The sequence below is a fragment of the Protopterus annectens genome, chromosome 7.part0, assembly GCF_019279795.1.
Source record: "Protopterus annectens isolate FY-2018-M chromosome 7.part0, PAN1.0, whole genome shotgun sequence".
In the NCBI taxonomy this organism is placed as follows: domain Eukaryota; kingdom Metazoa; phylum Chordata; order Ceratodontiformes; family Protopteridae; genus Protopterus; species Protopterus annectens.
In genome coordinates this window covers 1,528,252,098-1,528,272,419 of record NC_056739.1, presented here as the reverse complement: position 1 = coordinate 1,528,272,419, position 20,322 = coordinate 1,528,252,098, and the positions used below count along the sequence as shown (strand labels likewise).

Here is a 20,322-nt window from a genome sequence, read left to right as displayed (position 1 = left end):
CCACAAGGGCTACAGCCACTACTACAGCTTTTTACGAGGAGTGGCTACCAAAGACATTTTAGAGGCTGCTACTTGGAGCTCCGTGCATACATTTGCCAAGCATTATAATCTACCCTTATACTCCAGATCCGAGAAGGTTTTGCCACTGCTGTTTTGCAAGGGATCTTAACTACACCATAATCTTATTATTGCCTCCTCCCCAGTTTGGCTATGGTATTCTACCCATTTGTTAGGACTGCAGATGCATCCTTGAAGGACATAGTACAGTTTTGTACCTACCATAAATGTAGATGTCCGAGAGGTATGCATCTGCAGTCAGGATTACCCACCCTCCTTCCCCTCTGTGGTACTCCTAGGGTATTTGCCCATCTTGTAGCTAGCTGGGGGAATCTATTATGGTGTATTTGTTTGTATATATGTATATACATGTTTATTTCTATTTGCTCTCTATTGTTTGGAAACATTTGCATTTATCCAAATTTAGCCTTCCTAGAGGGCACCTGGCATCTGGGGCAAGAAACACTGAGGAAAATGGTGTCTGCTGATGCCTTTATACCCGCTGAACTGCAGCTATGACGTAGGGTGAAGTGCGACATCAGCCGAGGCCAGACCCAGACTTTGGAATCCGGCCGACCGAAGGGCTGCCTGAGGCCAGGACAACCCATTTGTTAGGACTGCAGATGCATACCTCTCGGACATCTACATTTATGGTAGGTACAAAACTGTACTTTTTTTTACCTGTAGTTATGCAACACTCAGAAGATTGTAATTGGAAGTCTGAAAGGTTGATTTAATCAATGTCCTGAATGTTGATGTTGGCTAAGTCACAAACTGAGTGCTCTGTTAAAGCTAGAGAAGTGAGAAATGTGAATTTTGTGGGAGGGGGGGGGTCCCTTGTTTTCTCCCTTTTCTTCTGGTTAATGTGACCTCTTAATTGGTATATGTTCTCCTGCCAAAAAAGTTGCTGTTTGGCCCTGTGGGTGTCACTTTTTTTTTTTTTTTGAGTTGTGATCTCCCACGGTTTTACACATTTTAGGATCACATAATTCCATGTTGATTTAAACAAGACATGTTATTCTTAGTAAATCTGGATGCCTTTTCTTTCCCATAAAACATCATCGTCCTTTACACATGCCTGCAACTCCTTTGCTTCCTAGGGTACTGCAGGTTGTGAGGAGGGGGAAAACTTAGAATATTTCTGCTGGCTACCTGTCATGCAGACAACACTGATTCTCCCTACTGGTATGTTGTGTCACTGGTAAAAGGCCCAGTGACACAGAATTAAGCTTTGCTGATGCAACCAAACCTCCAAGACCTCACACTGATGTTATGGATGACCTATGCACATTCTACCCAAACACTTGTTTTCCGTAGGCATGCTTAAAATATTGAAGAAAACCAAGATGCCTAACACAGTGAAAGACATGTTTAGCAAAAGAGAGTAGTATCCATTTATTGCAGCAAGAATTACGAGAATCCCATCAAAGTAAGCCTGTGTTGCTTTCTTTTGTCACACATTTTTGCAGCACAACTATCCTATACTTCACATTTTGTCTGTCAGCCTGCCTGCCTCCAACAGACCATACGCTGGTTGAACAATTTCTTAAGGGGAGTCATTCATCTCCTTCTACCAAGAGGAGAGAGCTGTCTTTTTTTTATGAGCTCAACTTTGTGCCTGAAAAACTAACCTCATATTCATCCAAAGATGCTATTTTAGTGACCATTATCTCAGCTAGAAGAATTTCAGAATTGCAGTCTTGTATGTGTAATGAGTCTTTTCACAGTGCTCTTCAGATAGAATGAGCATTAGTACTAACCCTTCCTTTATGCCAAGGTGTGAGAATTCCCTCAGACCATTCAAATACCAGCCTTTTTTTCCTATTCTAAAAAAAAAATAAGAATGGATTTTGCACTTTTTGAACATCCACAGGCAACTCGGGTGCTATTTTAATAGAACCACAGACTTTAGGCAAGTAGTGTGACTCTGTCCATTATCCCAAGAAAACAGATGGGCCAGTCTCAAGCAAGCATTTTCCAAATGATTGGCAAGGTGCCTTTCTTTTTGTTATGAGAAACATGAGACCGCTTTTTAGAGGCAAGTGTGGGCACTTCCCGCACAGTCAGCTGCTACATCAAAAGCCTTATATAAGAATGTCTCTACTCAGTGTATTTGTGAGATAGATACTTTGTGAATGTCTTTTTCAAAACATTATAAGTGAGGTTTAAAGTCCAGGAGCAGGGCAGGGTTTGGTAAGTGTTGTCCTACAAAGCTTTCTGTGAGCACTCAACCCCTAGGCCCAGGTTTCTTCTTCCCTATTCTGTAACTGCTTTACCTGTCTTCCTGTCTGCAACGAATACATCTGTAACAGTACTACACAGTAAGTACATAGTACAGCTATGTGTGTGCACTTACCATAACATTAGATCTTTAAGTATCATTGTTACAGTACTAGCTCAGAGCTACCTTCCTCTTTCTCAGTTTTCTGATTTCACAAGAACAGTCCTATAGCTGAGGTAGCTGAATAAAGGGATCTTACTTCCACCCACCATTATCTGTTCTGTAGTCTGGAGTTTGAACTATTCAGGCTGTATTTGGGACTGTCTGTCAGGCATTACCTCCTGTCTGCCTATTTTCTGTACTGAGCACATAACTCTAAGGGAAACTAGGAAACTGGTCGATCTTTCCTTCACAGGGCACATCCCCTTGTCTTCAGTGGCAAAAAAGAACAGAAGATTGTCCAGACCAATTGCCCCCTTTTATTCAGGATGTAGTTGCATGTTCCTGAATTGGAGAGCAGCCAGCATGTGCCAGTACATCTGTAGAGCTGTGGAGGCCAGGCCATTAAGGCAGATGTCTTTTTGCAGCAAAGTCTCATATTATCTCAATATTACTAAAACTATGGTCTTGCTTGAACATCTACTGCTGTGTCGAGCACTTTCTTCACACACTCTGTTCTGTTCATTGTATGGATAATTTCTTTTTTTTCTTCAAATATGTTTTTATTAAATTTTTCAGATTTAACAAACATGACATAGAACTGTAAGACATACTGGAGAAAAACATTACAGTCAAGTATGATACAAAACAATTAATACAAAAACTATGCAATTATAAAACAGCAGTTATTGATTTGAGTACCTTACAACTGATCAGATAAATTAACCGATACGGTATCCCCAAAAGTCTATTCCAATAAGAGTCTAGCCTCCCAAAAGGAGGATAAGTTTAAAGGAAGAGTATACTATTGTATTGAGTAGAGACTAAGAGCTGTTGTAAGGGTACCCCCCTATAATAACTATTTACACTATATAAAACAATTTACAACATATTTACAATGTATTTACATCATGGATGCCAGAAGACCTCACAGATAAAATAGCATAGGACATTATAAAGTCAAAAGACAGGGTGTAGTGGTAACAAAAGCAGATGGTTATGGACCGGACATAGTATAAAAGAAGGACTACCTGGAATGCAAAGTAAAGCAATCTTTATTGCTGGATTTTACTTAGTTTGGATTAGGTCAAAAAGATTACCCCAATATTTCTGAAAATAATCCTTTTTCTTTTTGTTATTCGAGCACAGTTTGTGTGCAGAAATATATTTGATTGCCATTGTCATAAAGTTTTCCCAGGTAATTGCTAAAGGGTTGATCCAGTTTTTGGTAATAAAATATTTAATGAGAGCACAGACCGTAACAAGGACATGGCGACAAATACCTTTTTAGTGATTTGGGAGTTATATTGAGGATCATCGTTTGTCAGGAGAATGTGGTTTTCTCTTACCCCATTTTTTCCAGCAGGATTCTGAGGGAACACCAACATTTGTAAATGTTCTTACAACTCCAAAACACGTGTAATATATCTACATGAAGGAGGGAACAGAAAGGACAGGTTACATTTTTATTGTATCCGAATTTTAGTAAGACTGCTGGACTGTAGTAGGAATTATTATTGATCATAAGCTGAGTGTAAATTAGGTTTTTGAAGGGGGTTAGATTTAGGGTATTACTGATTGCTTCATATTTAGACACTCTAGAGATTTCATCTTGTATGGTATCCCAATACTTGGAAAATAGAAGTGAATGGTTATGCTTAATGGTCGACACGAGTTTATAAGTATGCGAAATCATTTTGTTTTTAGGGAGTGCGTACTAATGATTGATTGTGATACATTAATGTCTTGCTCCATCACTCTATATTTAGAGAATTTTTGCTTTATGAGTGAGCTGAGTTGTCTCAAGATAGGACCATATTTATTTGGGCCCCAAATAAATGTTTTACCTCTGTTGCATTCTTAGTACTGTAAAAATACCAAACTGTGGCCTTCTTAATAATAAGAAAGTTTGAGAAGTCAATCATTTTATTATTGATTTGTAAATTAGGATTTAGATATATAGGTTGGAGAATGGGGATTGTATTGTGCAAATTTAGGGATCTCATCAGAGCATGAAAAGTTCAGATTGTGTTCTTTAGTGGAGGCAAGAACATTATTGTGGTCACCATTCAGTGAAAGAAAGGGGACAGATTGGGGGTTAATTTTAAACGAATATATATAGTTATACCAGATTTTGACCCATGTTGGGGACCAAGATTCAGCAGAGGGGTCATAACAGGCTATTCGTATTAAACGGCTAGCAATAATTATGTGATAATAAAGAGTGAAGTCTTGGGAGACTTAATCTACCTTTGCTCTTTGGGGTAATTAGCTTCCTATATGATATTCTGGTTGATTTAGGGAAGCATAAGAATTTTGAGATTGTGGTTTCTAATTTATGGAAGAAGTTTTTAGGAACATTTAGAAAAATAGAGTTAAGATGGAAAAGAATCCTAGGTAGGATATTCATCTTAATTATAGCGGATTTTGATAACAGAGAAAGATTGATGTTTTTTCATCTAGTTAGATCATTGTTAATTTGATCCCAGACTCTATAAAGGTTTGTTTTCATGAGCTCTTGATGGGAATGTGAAAAGTTTATTCTTAAGTATTTTCGTGTATAATTAAGAGGGATGTCTGATAGGGGGAAATAGTATTCTAAATGCTTCTTAGGATTTAAAGGAAAAAAGGATGATTTGGCAGGTTTTAATTTATAGTTATGGATAGTTTCTTTAAGTGCAGGCACATTTGCATGACATAGTTCTGCATTATGCAAAATTCTTACTATACATCTGCCTTAACCTCTTCCTGTTCTAGCAATGTGAAATGTTTGGAAACACCCACAGAAAGCCATGCACATTAACCTAATGTCCCTACATAGCAAAGAAAGGAAAAAGTTACATTTTCTTTAACATACTTTTTGTACACAGTTTTTTTTCATTTATTTTTGTATTTTTATTTAATCCTGATTGGGTTATCAATTAAGGTATGGGATAGAGCTAAAATAATAATTGTTTGGTTTTATTTCTTTTCTTTTATGTTTATTGTTTTATGTAATTTATTTGTATTATATATTAATGTATTGTTAAAATTTTTGTGTTTTTTTTATTTTTTTATTTCTAGGTATATTTGTGGATTACTGGTTAGCATGGTAGCTAAAATTAAATTGAAGACTTAGGTTTGAGAAAATTTGGGAGAAATATTATAGTCAACTTAAAATTTGATTATAAAAATAAAAATAAATTTGATATTATTTCACCAAACTGTGTAGTTTAATTGTACTATGTTTAGTCAAGATGTGTTCTCTTTGAGAGACAAAGTCCTTAGCACTCTCTTGTCTAGCAACATTGAAATTATGGTTTCTCAGTATCAGAAGAACAGTTTATTAGATGCAGCAATTTCAACAAAATATGGCTTTGTATAACTGCATATGACAGAACCATTACTGTAACTCCTATATGGCTAACCAAATTAACTGCCATCCTTACCAAATGAAGTAGCTTATGTCTTACTGTAGCTCTCCTACTTTCTTGAGTGTGATTAGGCCAGAGATTTAGAGATATGCCTAAATTAAATCCATACACTTGCTAACTTTATCTCATAAGCCTAATGTTGACTACCTTCAAACTGAATGTTTCTGATCCCTATCTTTTCCAGTTGCATTAGACCAGAAGTTAGAGCTACATCTGAGTTAAGGCCACATCTCTAATCTCTAATCTTGTTGATTTTGTAAGCCTAATCCAGACCTTAGACTAAATATAATTTTGACCTTAAGGGTAACCTAAATTTTACCCTTCCCTGTCTGAGATTAAGAACTAGATCAGCTCTTCCTACATCTCAAAATTCTGCATGAACCTGTTTGTGTTCAACTCAAGATTGGATGAGCCATCTGAAAAGCTGCCTTCTGTGCAAGACATTTTTCATGTAATTGTCATATACCTTAGGTAAGTCGTTAGGGTCATCTACACCTTGAATCACAGTAGATGGCTCAGTATTACTAGTAGACCCATCAGGGTTTTTATCACTGTAATGAAAGTACTGGAAAATCTTACTTGGGGGGGGGGGGGGATCCCAACTCTGATCATGTGGTGCTAAAGTTAAACAAACCTAATATCCTTCCATAGATCACGGTTGCAGTATTCCAAACTGTTTGGTTATGTCTCCAAATAATGTGGACATTCGGCTGGGGTGCCAAAGCCAAAATCTTCCATAGAGCCATACTTACGATGTATGACATAAGCCCATGGTTATAAGGGTATACAAGTGAACTTATGAGCATGATAACCTCAGTCTAACCCACCACCAGTCTGAACGCAGGGCCCGCATCTTTGAGTCTGTTCTATGTGTGGCCTTTGAAATCTTTGTGTCTTCACTTATTTCTCAGTATCCCCTCTTTTCCTCCTTGTCCACTGTTTGAATGTTCCGCACTGACATTTGCTTTATGAGTGAGTAGTATACTCTGTCACTTATGAAAGTGCTACATGATATTGTATTCGTCTTCTTTTAATGATGGTATATGTGTATTATTCTACATGTCATATGTATATTAATATTTGTAACTTTCTTGGCTGGCGTAACCCAGGGAACCTTGTTGGCTAGGCTTACTTAGGCCTTTGGGCCGATAGCCTAGTACCTACCTATGAACCTATTAATTTATGTATTTATTGTATATTGTTACATGATGTCAGTTTTTTTATCTTATGTATATGTATTTTCTCTTCCATTTATTTGTGGAGCTTTTCTCCCCGGGCCTCTGTTGAAATTAGATAAAATTATCCAGTCAGGCATTCCCAGTAAAAGAATGCCAATAAATACATTTAAATTCACGTGTTCAGTTAAGTGCCCTGTTGGGGAACCGTCCTTGTTTTTCTTGCAGTTATTGTGATTTAATATTGTTAGATGTCATATAGGAGGGGAAAATACAATTTGATAGGCAGATTCCTTACAAGGATCTCCACTTCCAGTGTCCTTTTTGCCTAGGTGTAGAACATGACTATAAAACTGCAATATTTGTCAATCATTTGTATCAAAAACCTGCGTATGCGTCTTTCCTCTCTTAATACTTATTTGGAGACTCAGCACCTTAATCACCTCATCCAAGTTAAAATGGCATATCCTTCCACTTGCAATGTCTTGCTTATTCCTATAAAAATGTTCAAATGGCCTAGACCTGATCCTTTGTGTTCCCAGCTGGAGTCAGACATACCCATTTAGGTTTCTGAACCCGCAGTACTTTCATCTTCTTCTCAGGCTTCCACTAACATGACCCTGCTGCAGACTGGTATGCTGTGTGATTCTTCCATGTCCAGTAAGACTGTCTATACTGATATTGTGAAGCAGAGGGAACCTCGCTTATAGTTTTGGAAGGATTGGGAGTGTATTCCCCAAATATTAGTTCAGGAAAAAGTACTGTGGTCCTTAATTGAAGTACATCAGAGGTCAAACCTGCCTTGACTTGTTATGGTGGATGTTGCACCCAAGAAGAAAAAACAAAAAGTAAATGTTTCCTCTCCTCGGACATCCCAGTTAAAAGAATTGATGGAATTTTCTCAAGGCTTATTTAAGGCCATTTTGGTTCTTAAAACGCCATTTTTTATTCCTTCTGCTCCTACTGCCACTCAGAAGAGACACCTTGAGGTATCATCAGAGGATGATGAGACAGAGTCTGATACAGATGAAAATTCCCTGGCCTATTCATCCCAGATGTATGCCAGGTTGCCTCTGATGATGAGGATACCTTATCCCCCGATTCTTCTGTATAGGAAATCTGATTTGGAGAAACCATATCTAAGATGATTCAGCATTCTGAATGAGAATCTAGACAAATATCTGATGTAAAATAAAGATATTACAATTTACTAGAGGTGGGCACCCGTACAGCTGCACCTGTCCCTCCTGTTTTGGAAGCTTTTCTGGATGCCTTTGTATCCACTTCCACTGTTTTTTATTCTCAACCTCCAGCACCTTAGATCAGATAGGTTCTATATAGTACTCAGAGTTAAAAATTTTTTGTAAGAATACTTTAGCATATCTCTGTGCCTTTTTTATTTCTGTGGACAAGACATCTAGGCTATTACCTTCTGCTAATGCCCTTCCCTCAGAATAATATAGCAACCAATAGACAGCTATGGAAGAAAGGTATACACTACCTTCACTCTGGTCTTCAGAGATGTGAATTACCAGCTTCAGATGACAAAATATTTGCTGCCTTTTGCAGCTAATTTGACTAAAGCTCTGTCTTCTGTGGAAGTAATTCACATTAAGCAGCAAGCTGTCTCTTTGGTGGCTGAGGCTTCCCGGGTAGATTAACACAGCAGCATTAAATGAAGTTGTGATGCAGTGGAAGCTTCTTCCACAGCAGCTGTTACTGGATCTGGTATTAGAAGGCATGCATGACTTCATTCACAGTCTTTACCTTAGGACATTAAAGCTAAGCCCTTGAATTCCCCCCCGAATTAGGGACTTATTATTTGGCCTTGAAGCTGCCTACTTGTTTAAAGCCTTGCAAGAACAAAGATTACAGGAAGGATTGCTGACAAATTTTCTTTAGTTCTGTCCCCAAAGTATCAGAGAATCTGCCTGGCTAAGCCCATCCCCTTCTTTTGCAGGGACTCTAGGCACCCACAGAAGGGCAAGAAAATTCCTAGAAAGAGATTTCAAGATAAACCAGGCAGGGATTCTATGTCTAGAAGGCTTCCCCCTCCAGACAAATCAGCCAATTTTCTGCAACCCCCTTGGTCCTGCCCTCCCTCTGTCAAAATTGACCTCAACTCTTTTGACTTGGCAGCTCATAACTGCAGACGAATGGATCCTTTCCATTATCCGTCTGCGTTACAGAATGATTTGGAAGGCGATTCCACCATTCCTAAGGTATCCTTCCACCCCCTCCCAATCAGATAAACCACTTATCCTCCTATCCTTTAGACACTGCATGAACAAAGTACAACAGAACCTATTCCCACGCAGTACATAGGAAACAAGTTCTATTTCAGACTTTTTCTAGCACCCATAAAGGATAGAGAATGAAGACCAATTCTGGATTTGTTCTTTCTCAATATCTTTCTAAGAGTTCCCTCATTCAAAATGTTCTCACTTCAAACTCTTGCCTTTCATCCTCCCTCAACCATTCCTGGTATCTTTGAGCCTGAAGAATGCCTGCCTCCACATCTCCATTTACCCTTCCTTCAGGAAATTTCTACGACCTGTCAAAACAAGCACTCTCTCAACAGATTCTTCTACAGCATCTCAGTTTCACTGTCTCTCTCGTACAAAGTCACATTTAAAGTCCACAGTGAATCCTACCCACAACCTGGACATTCTGGACTATAGCCTGGACATATTCTTCACACAGGCCTTACTGCTAAAAACTATTTTCAAACTATCCTGCTTGTTCAAACCTGTATTGCAAGGGTATTCCAAGGGTATTCCTCAGGACCGTAAGATTCATGGCAGCTACCATTCCTATGGTGCCCTTTGCAAGACTCCATATAGGAAAGATTCAATGGTATTTGAAATCTGTCCAGTCTCAATGTTGTCATCCTCTGGACACTCAGATTCTACTTCTTCCTTTTTCTAAAGAAAAAAATTTCAGTGCTGGATAACACAAGTAGACCTCAGCCCAGAACTTCCCTTTCAAGCTGCATATAGCTTACAAGGACCTGCACACAAATGCCTCAAACTTACTGTAGGGAACGTGGATGAGCTCCCTGAGAGTTCAGGAGCAATGACCACAAAATCAGAGAACAAAACACATCAACCAGAAGGAAATGTTGGCACTGACTCAGGCCTTGTAGATTTTCTCACACACTTTGTCTCCAGGCCCCCTCAGAATTTCCTTAGGCAACATTACAGTTATGTGGTACATAAACAAACAGGAGGACAGAGTCTTATTAGCTATGTAGATTGCCTCTTTTAGTATGGAAACAGACTATAAAAGCAGGCATTTCTCAGGACAATGTCCTGGCAGACTTTCTAAGCAGACCAAGGGAGGACGATCATGAATGGATGCTGATCAGAGAGGTCTTCTAGACATGTTCATAGATGGGGAGCCCATAAGTGGGGTATTCCTCAGATAGACTATTTGACTCCATTCACAACAGGCAACCTTATTTCTTCTGCTCCTGGACTCCTTGCCCTCAGGCATGAAGGATGGATGCCATGTGCTTTTCTTGGGAAGGAAGGTTTCTTTATGCCTCCCCCCTTTGCCTCTACTCTCTAAGGTCTTGTTAAATATCCAGAGGAACAAACCAAAAATCGTACTGGTGATTCCTTTTTGGCCCAGGCAGTATTGGTTCCCCCGTCTCTACCACCTAGCCAGGGGTCATCACCACAAGTTATCCCACAGAGTAGACTTGCTCATGCAACACAAGGGCTCTCTACTTCATCTCAGTCTGTCATCTCTCAACCTGACACTGTGGATGATAGGCTTCTGATCCCTTTCAGTCATTAGTTTTTTGAACAGATTTTCTTCCTGGTGTCATGCTAGAAAACAGGAAAACAGGACCCTATGCAAACTGGTGTTCCTACTATCCTCTTTTATTTGTGTGAGCTATTAAAAAAGTCTATTCTACTTCTCGATTAAAGTACACTTATCAGCCATTTCCAAATGCTTGCCTCTAGTCCCATCTACTACTTTCCAGGCTTAAAGTAAAACAGTTTCTTAAAGGCATCCGTAATTTAAAACCACACTGGAAAGTTATTCCGCCTTCTTGAGACCTTAACTTTGTCCTAGGAATGCTGACTCTGCCTCCCTTTGAACCAGCAGCTTCTGTTTCTCTCAAATTTTGTACCTCAAAAAACATCTTTCTAGTAGCCTTTACTGCAGCGACAAAAGTTTCTGAGCTCTGAACCCTGATGGTATCTCCTCCTTTCATTATTATTCATAACGACTGGGCCTCTCTGAATGCCAGTCCTTCATTTATGTCTATCCCTCAGTGAGCTATCCCTCATTCAGGCCATCAATCTTCCTGCTTTTTCCCTAACCTTCAGAACAAGGGGGAGTGAATCCTCCATTCTGTGGATGTGCATAGGCAGCTGAGATTTTGTTTGAGTAAAACCAAGGCCATTTGCAAGACTAATGCATTGTTTATTTAATTCCAGGATGCCAAGCTGGAGAACCCAGTCTGTAAACAAACTCTTGCAAACTGGATATCTAAATCTGTTACCTTTTGCTGCACCCACATGGGAAATCATTACCTTTCTATGTAAAACCCCATTGCACTAGAGCAGTTGCCTCCTTTGGACCCTTCTACAAAGGTATTGATTCCAGAGCCATTCTAGAAGCAGCAACTTGGTCTTTTATACCTTTACCACACAGTATAGGGTAGATGCTTTCTCCAGATCCAGTCTCTTTTTCCAGATCCCTTCTTTCTGGACTAATTAACAGTTGTCCTATGCCTGGTCCATCCACCATTACCACTCATTAAGCTTTGGGAATCACCCGACAATTTGGAATACCTCAACAGTGATCTAAGGAAGGACATAGTACAGTTGAGTAAGAACTTACAGTAATAATAGATGTCCCTACTGATCACTGTTATAGTCCTCCTTCCATCCCCCTTCTTTGTCTTTAACTAGATTTTGTCCTACCTGTCATGGACTAAAGGGGGAGCCTTTCTCCGCCTTCTCCCCTCTTTAACTTACCTTTGTCTATCTTGCATCCTGAGGTGTCTTCATGTCTCCTGGCTTTGAGATAGTTTTAGGTTTACATACTGATACATCCACTTATGTACCCTTGTCCTTGTGCCTGTGGGCTTGGGTCATAACGTTGGATGTATGGTATTTGCTTTGGTACCCCAGCAGATATCCGGGTTATTTGATGAGATAATCCAGCAGTATGGAATACTCCCAACAGTGATCCATAGGACATCTACGGTTATGATAAGTTCTTACAGAACTGTACTTCTACCAAGTTAGTAGTTTACATTCCCATTTGGAAAATAAAATCTAATAGTATTGATGATAGAGATACCCATTTAATGAATTTAGTAGCAAGCATGACATTCTAAATTTTCTACTAAAAGATGACATTTTCATGACCCAGTTATTATAATCCTTCAAAATCACCCCTTTGGGGATCCTCAAAACTAACTTAGTGATAAAATCTGTAAATTCTTAACTGTCCGTTATTACCAGGTGATCAGGTCAGGGACTCCGACTTTAATTCTGTTCTTATCCTAAAGCTAGGCCTTTTGAGAACTGCTTGTTAGGCAGAGTTAGAGATATGTCTTGTCCTAACCACTCAGATGTTTCACTGACACTGCCTTCTTAATATAAAATCCAGTCATTGAGTCAAGAATACTTTGCGACCCTTCTCTGCCTTTTAGCCACATGGGACATCTTACAGGTGTTAACTTGGATGATAGCAACTTTCTCCCAACACGCACATGCTTGTTAAGAGACAGTTATGTGCACGCACACACACACACACACACACACACACACACACACACACACACACACACACACACACAAGTGTATGTCATTTCTCTTGTGCCGACATTCATTCTTTGCAAAGCATTGTTGATTATGCTGCCATTAATGAACATGTCCTGGCCTGCTGTATACAGAATTACAACAATTCCTTTGCTGCCCCTCAAAGAAAATGTTGCAGTTGGCATTTAGTAGTGGTAGAGACATGCAGAGGAGCCAGTGGAAATGATTCTGGCCCCATCAAGTCTGCTGTCTTTTCCTAAAATTTTGCTTTCTTGCTTTTCTTCCTTGAAAATTTTCTGCTGACTTGCATTAGCACAGTATTGGATATGTGTAATATGTATTGCTGGGGACATGATGGATCTTGGCAGCCATTTGAGTTTTCAGACCTTTGAAGCTGTTTGGTACAGAGAGATAAAACTGTTAAAATGATCTTGGTAACCCAGGTACTGGAGGGGCCACCAAAGGATGTGGGAATGAGCAGCCAACACTGGGTTGCCCATCCTAGGAGGAGGAAAGTGGACCAGTGTGTTGCAGTAGAGCTCTTTTGAGTGTGCACCTTTAACTCCTAGTGGGCGTGGCTTCAGCATTTAAAAATTGAAGTTATCACCTTACATTTTTAACAAATACCCATTGACAGAGGTCATATATCAATACAATTGTGTTTGCTATCATGTATGCTTCAAGATAAAATGTTCCAATTCCTTGTATGTAACATGGTTTTGGAATTGTTAATGCAAATATGAACAGGCAATATTTGACGCCTAGAGGAGCAGTAGGGTGTAACTGCAGAAACGCCTGGAGACATCACTCGGCTGTAATGAGTTAATGTACCTGCTAGAGAGAGAGAGAGAGAAATTGTAAGGTGTACAGTGTAGATGACCATGATTTCGCACTTTGTGCTTCAAGGCGTCACTTGTGTGGTACCTTTTGCTGTGGAAGAGTGGATGTACATGCAACATCCCCTCTGTGGGCCAGTAATCAAGAAGCATGAATCCTCACCATTGACACTGGAAAGGGACATTCACTTGGAGCAAAAATAGATACATACAGTATTTCCAGATGCAGATCTCTGCATCAAGCACAATTTCCCTTAAGAGCACACAGGGAGCACACTCACTCCGGGGTCTGGATTTCTCTCTTCGTCTCCCTCCAGGTCGTCCCCAGTAAGACTCGCCGCTGGCACAGCTGTAGAGCTGAGTCCTCAGCTGAGTGTCCAAGCCAAGTCCTCCAGCACCCTCTCTGTGAAACCAGTGTTTCATGTCTCTGGTCCAAGCAGCTGACACACACTCTGAAATTTGATTTTCACACACACACACACACACACACACACACACACACACACACACACACACACACACACACACACACACAAACATACACACACACACACACACACACACACACACACACACACACACACACACACACACACACTTGGGAAAAGGCTGGCACAGATTTACTAGCTATCCGCCCTTCTGCCCAAACTGTAAGGTAGTTACTGCCACCAGACACTCCAAAGCCAGCTAGCTACTCTAAGGCTCTTACAGGGGTACTGTATTATACTGAGTGAAATTAATATTGATACAAATGGTAGTGTTTTGACCAATGCATTAAGGCTTTCAGAAGTGGCCACAGATTCACCAAATATATGTGAGTACTCACAAAGGTTAAAATATTCTCTAAAGGTCCAGCCACAATGAAAAGTTTAAATGTAATTAATAAAAGAACATGAAAATCATAAATATCTATTTACTATAATCACTAGTTTCAGTCACAGGAAATATTAAAAATAATACAGATGAATAGATTCACACAGCTACAGAAACAGTACTTAACCAATCTCACTATATTTTCCAGACTAATCTAAAGATGTGCTGTTCCCTGGTTCACTTACTAGAGCAAGACAGGATGAAGTAGGTGGGGGATCCTTCTTTGTCAGGTTACAAAAACAGAGTTTTCTGAGGCTTCATTCTCATCTAGTATTAAAATATCATTACAGAGCTGGCTTACAGAATGACATCTTACAGGAGCTAATAAACTATTCTGTGGCATAGACATTTCGTCTCTGGCTGCAGGCAGAACTGTAAGATACAATGTTTATGGCCTAAATTAAGTAATTTAATTTCTTACTATTTTTCAGTTAGCTGGACTGAGATTAACCTCTTCTCTTCCAGCATCCTCTGTTTACATATGTACATTCTCTCAGTTACAACAGTACACTCTGATATAAATGTACATTTCTTTTCTGTCCAGCAGGACACACTGTTGGTACATCTTTAACAGAAGCAGCTTTACAAATACATTTTCAACTCAAGCATCTGTACAAATCAGTTTGACGTACAATGACATAATTCTTTACAAAATTCCAGCTAACTGTGCTGGCATATGCTACACATCTACTGCCCTATTTCTCCTGGCATAGCTGGCAATATATCACATCGTCACAGTGCACGTGTATCAGGAAAGCATTGCAGGCTCTTCCACAAGTGAAACTATGTGTCAAACCCCAGGGGTGGATTGAGGGTTGCTATATGGGAAAAACATTGTCCTTCATAGCTGTTCAAGTTTCATTCTGGCCAAAGATCACAGAATTCCCTATTTGCAGCTGAGGAGCAAATAGCCTCAAGTTGAATAGGCAGCCTAAGGGGAATAGACAGATAGACAAAAGCACTAAAAATATATTTGCAGAACTTAGAAATAGTAACACGGTCATGTCCATTTGCAGATATAACAAGGCCTCGTACTCTAAAATGATCATATTTGAAATTGATTTAAAAGCACAGTCTGCTGCTACAGTACATATTCTCAATTTGTATGGTACACTGAATATCTAGTATGGTTTGGCATCACAGGGTAATAAAACTCAATTAATGTTTTACTTGGAAAAGTAAAATATACATTAATAATCTTATAGTATATGTGCACAACAGAATGAGCATTTTCTCTGCAACCTCCAGAATTAGATGAACTTTTTAAAATTGAATGACTTTTTTTCTAGATTGACAAGAGCCCAGAAGGTCAATTTGCTCAACTGATGTCTTTGCCTAGAACTCTGCAGCAACAGATAACCTATCTAGTGGACCCCCCTGGGAAGAACAGGGATGTAGAAGAGATCTTACTACAGGTGTCCCAGGATCCAGACTGTGGTCTAATTGTTCAGCAAGGTGAGTATATATGTTGAGAACTTCATTTTTCCTTCTTCATAGTAGAAATGGCAGCATTTCTTAATTTTCCCTTACTGTAATGTTCAAACAGAGGTGTAGAATGGAGTTGATGAAGTTACAAAAATAAAATGCTGCTGTTACCAAGCTACAAAGCCAGGTATCAGAAACTAAATAAAGTGTTTTGCATTTTTGAAAACATTGTGTGTGTGTGTGTGTCTATATATATATATATTTATGTGTGTGTTGTGTGTGTGTGAACAACAACATCTGCATACTGTTGGGGTTATCCTGCACATGCATGCATGCCTTCTGTATCTATACTTTCATACTAGAATTGCTAGCAAACATGGAGAATAGTATGTACAGAGGCATGTACCTTTGACTTGCATTATTAATTTCATGCCAGAGGCAACAGCCAGGATGATAACGCAGATTAGTCAACCAGATTTTAAGTATGAAAAGCTCATTGTACTCTGACTGTGGGATGGGGTAAAACTGTGCTCTTCACAATGAGTGACTTGGATGTGGAAGCTGGGCTGGCACAAACCATCCATGTGTCAGTAGAGGAAGCACCAGTTTAATAATGTCCAGTGTACCACAGCATGTTTAAAGGGAAGAACTGCCCAAAGCCCACCTGCATATCTCTTCTTCCAGACACCTTTGGCTTGCAGGCACAGCAACCTGCACAACAAGATTTGTTTGCCAGTCTATGCTATACTGTATTTTACTGTGTAGTAATGGACATGCCTCAGAGTCATAGTTGTGTGGGCAGACAGTGACATCATGTGTTTTCAGCATGCAGGTGGCATTGTATGACAGAATGACACTACCTGCAACACTTGAGAACACCCACATCTGATGTTAGAGAGGTCCCCTATAGAAGTACATGCTTGGGCACACAACCTCACCAGTACATGGCAAGCATCTTCTACCCGAGAGTCCTTCACACCTCTTCCTGGATCGCCAGTGCACACAGCATCTGAAATATGTTCTGCTTCTGAGTTGAACCTATCCCCCATAGGGGATAGACATGAGAGGTAGAGTTGCGTGCCACCATGACTACAGTACTGCCCTTGATATGGCTGCAGCACCCAGCATTAACCAGTGATGTACAGGTGGTGATCCAAAGACAAAAGGTTGCAACCCATGGCATTGTGGAGATAGTGAGTGGACTGTGTGCCTTGTGAGTCAGTGTGCACAGTGACATAGATTATAAGGACAGGGAGCACACAATCTTGCTGAGGTTGCTAGTGGCAGATGTTTTCTCTGAACATGCCTCCATGAGATACATTGCAGTCACCATCCAGTCTTGTTTGTCTGTCTGTATAGACCATGCATTCTGTTGCTGTTAGTGAATTCAGATGTCACGTGATTTAACACAAACTATCTCAAGTCAGGCTGCAAAAAACATTGTTGAGAGCATCACTGCTGCCTGCGGACAGACAGCCTGCCATCCCAAATTCAATAGTCATAGGCAACTGCACTTCTCTAAGTCATAGGCAACTACACTTCTCTGAGTCAACACCTGGGATACCTCATCAACTGTACACACACTTTCTTGTAGTTCTGTTCCTTCCCTGCTGCCCGTGCTGCCCGTGAGCACACAGCTTGCTATCCTCATGAAGTCATGAGAGTCAACCAGGTATTAGTGTTGTTCATCAGTATCAGCACACAGAACACCACATCAGGATGCATGCACATAATCCCTTAGTTCTGCCTCTTCCCTGCTGTAGACCACATCAAATCTTGACATAGAAAACCACCATAGAGAGCACCACCAATGGTCACATCATGGCAACTTGCCCCAGCTACTAGAAGATGTAATCCCTTACTTCTCCTCTCATGACCCTATCTCATATTGTAGTGTGATGTAATCCCTTACTCCTCCTCTCATGACCCTATCTCATATTGTAGCGTGATGTGTAATCCCTTACTCCTCCTCTCATGATCCTATCTCATATTGTAGTGTGATGTAATCCCTTACTCCTCCTCTCATGGCTCTATCTCATATTGTAGTGTGATGTAATCCCTTACACCTCCTCTCATGACCCAATCTCATATTGTAGTGTGATGTAATCCCTTAAACCTCCTCTCATGACCCTATCTCGTATTGTAGTGTTGCAGTCACCTGTCACTGTATTCCCTGCATCTGTGCAAGTGATGATGACTGTGCTCAGCCCATCCCTACGCTGTGTGGATTTGGTGGTGTTAATGCTCAGAATGGCAGTTGGTCAGTCCTCTGCCCTGCATAGCCGGGGTATAGTAACACATTCATCATTTTATTCCGTGTCATGCCCCATAGTTATGGATCAGACACCACCTCATTGCCGATGCTGGAATGTAGTGTACCTGCCTGCACCTCAGCTATGGTATTGCTGCTGCATGTTCATGCCCTAACTCTCCATCCTAGCCTTCTGCAGATACTCTCATTGATGCAGAATGCCCTGCTGTGACATTCGTTTGCTGTTCCAGTTGCATGCACTATGCTTTATTTTGTAAGAAGATATATACAACAAAGATCTTACTGCAGATGTCTGCAGTGTATTGCCAGTAGTGCCCCTACCAAGGTGCATTTATGGTTTCCACATGGGCTGTGTTAGAGCCCATTTCCTGCATGGTCTGGGAGTTGCATAGAGAGTTCATCAACCAGAGCTCTGGGTATATCCAGCATTGCCTATATCACACAAAATCTTGCATATTATATATGGCCTTTTCCTTGCTTGCGTGATACTTGTGTATGTAAACCTGTCTATCTAACATGCATTTGCACCTAACAAGCAAATGGCCCTGTGAAAAGTCTCTTCACAGGAAGCTTTGGTATAGGACATATCATACCTCTCAACATGTTAGTGTGAGAAATCTGGAGAAAGCCAAACACAATGGGGACAAAGGTCCCAAAAATAGGGACAAATTTAAAAAAATTGCACTTATAAACTTAGAAAGTTGCTAGAATAATAGGTTTTGCATTAGCATGCATTTTCTGGAGGATTTGAAGTCTTAAACTCAAATGTATATTATTATTTATTCACTGCAGTCCTCAGTTTGTCAAAAGATACAAATTGAATGAGAAACAGGCTTAAAATATGAGGCAAAAATGTAGACATTCTGTGGAAATCTGGACATTTGAGAGGTATGGACCGTATGATGCATGCCAAATGTTGAATCATATGTACTGATTGGGTCACAGATAGACACATTTTAAGTAATGCCTTGGGCATCTAACAGTTCAAGGAGTGGCAGATTTATTACAGGCCTTCAGGATGAGATGTGGCTCTGGACCTCAGAGACATGAGCTATGCCGCAAGGTCCGCATGGTGTCCCCTGCTGTGCTGGAGAACCAGGTGTATCCCTCCAAGTGTTAAAACATTATATTAAGGCATTGGTTTAGGATATACAAGGTGAGTACCTGTGCTATCCCTAACATGCCCCCTTAGGTCAGTGAAAAGTCCTGGTAGGTAATATGATTAAGGATGCACTTACCTTTGTATCCACAGAAATAGGCTTACCATTTGACAAAGTTGGACTAGATCCTTTGCAGTATCCCTGTCCAGAAAGAAATGGTCCACAGTCAGTTGGTCTGCGAGGTGGTAGTATGCAAACACTGTCTGTACCCCCTTTGGTGAACAGAGGGGTGCAAAGGGCATCACTGTGGGCACTTGATGTAATGGTGGCTTGCTGCACATGCTACTGTGCTGCTGCTGCTTCTATTCCTAGCATCGCTACATTGTAGAAAATGAATCATAGTGTTCAAAGTGAGCATGTGCTATAGGGCAGCACAATAGCGTTGTACACTTCTCAATTGTTCTGCCATTTTTGGTTCTTTCATTTGCATGATCCATGTGGCTCATTTGCATCGCATTCCTCATTTTCATGTCATTATGCACCCATTGGCATGCACTGCATGCCATGCGACTTTAACCCTTGTACAATCACACTGTCTGTGTCTGACAATCTTTCAAACCCTGCATACTGCATCTGTATACACTTGGTTTAATTTGCACAGTGTGCTGCAAACTTATGAATCCCAGTCTTGCTGTCAAAGTTCTGAGGATGGCATTTCCAGTTCTCCCACTTTTAATGCAGACATACATATGGCCAGAAATTATTAGTAATAAAGCCATTTACTTAAGGAAATGTTAGTATTAAGGAGCTTTGATGAGCTTTTTTTTCTTAATTTTTAAAATATGTATATTGTGTGGCAGGTACTTTTTGTTGCATCTGCTCTGAGATGCTTTCTAAAGTATCCTGTTTGGGGGATGCAGTGCTGCCGTACACATAGCTGGCAGTTTTTTTACAACACTTATGCAGTAGTTAAGTTACAGATTATTTTGTACCATACATATATTG

General features: G+C 40.1%; 1 protein-coding gene across 2 annotated transcripts in view; it reads left to right on the top strand.

Annotated features, from left to right (window-relative positions):
• Positions 1-20,322, top strand: part of TAMM41 (TAM41 mitochondrial translocator assembly and maintenance homolog) — an 837,657-nt gene that overhangs the window by 509,513 nt on the left and 307,822 nt on the right. For both annotated transcript variants that reach the window (XM_044078066.1, XM_044078067.1), the window contains exon 6: positions 15,810-15,975. In XM_044078066.1, coding sequence (XP_043934001.1) covers positions 15,810-15,975 — 166 coding nt within the window. The remainder of the gene's footprint in view (positions 1-15,809; positions 15,976-20,322) is intronic.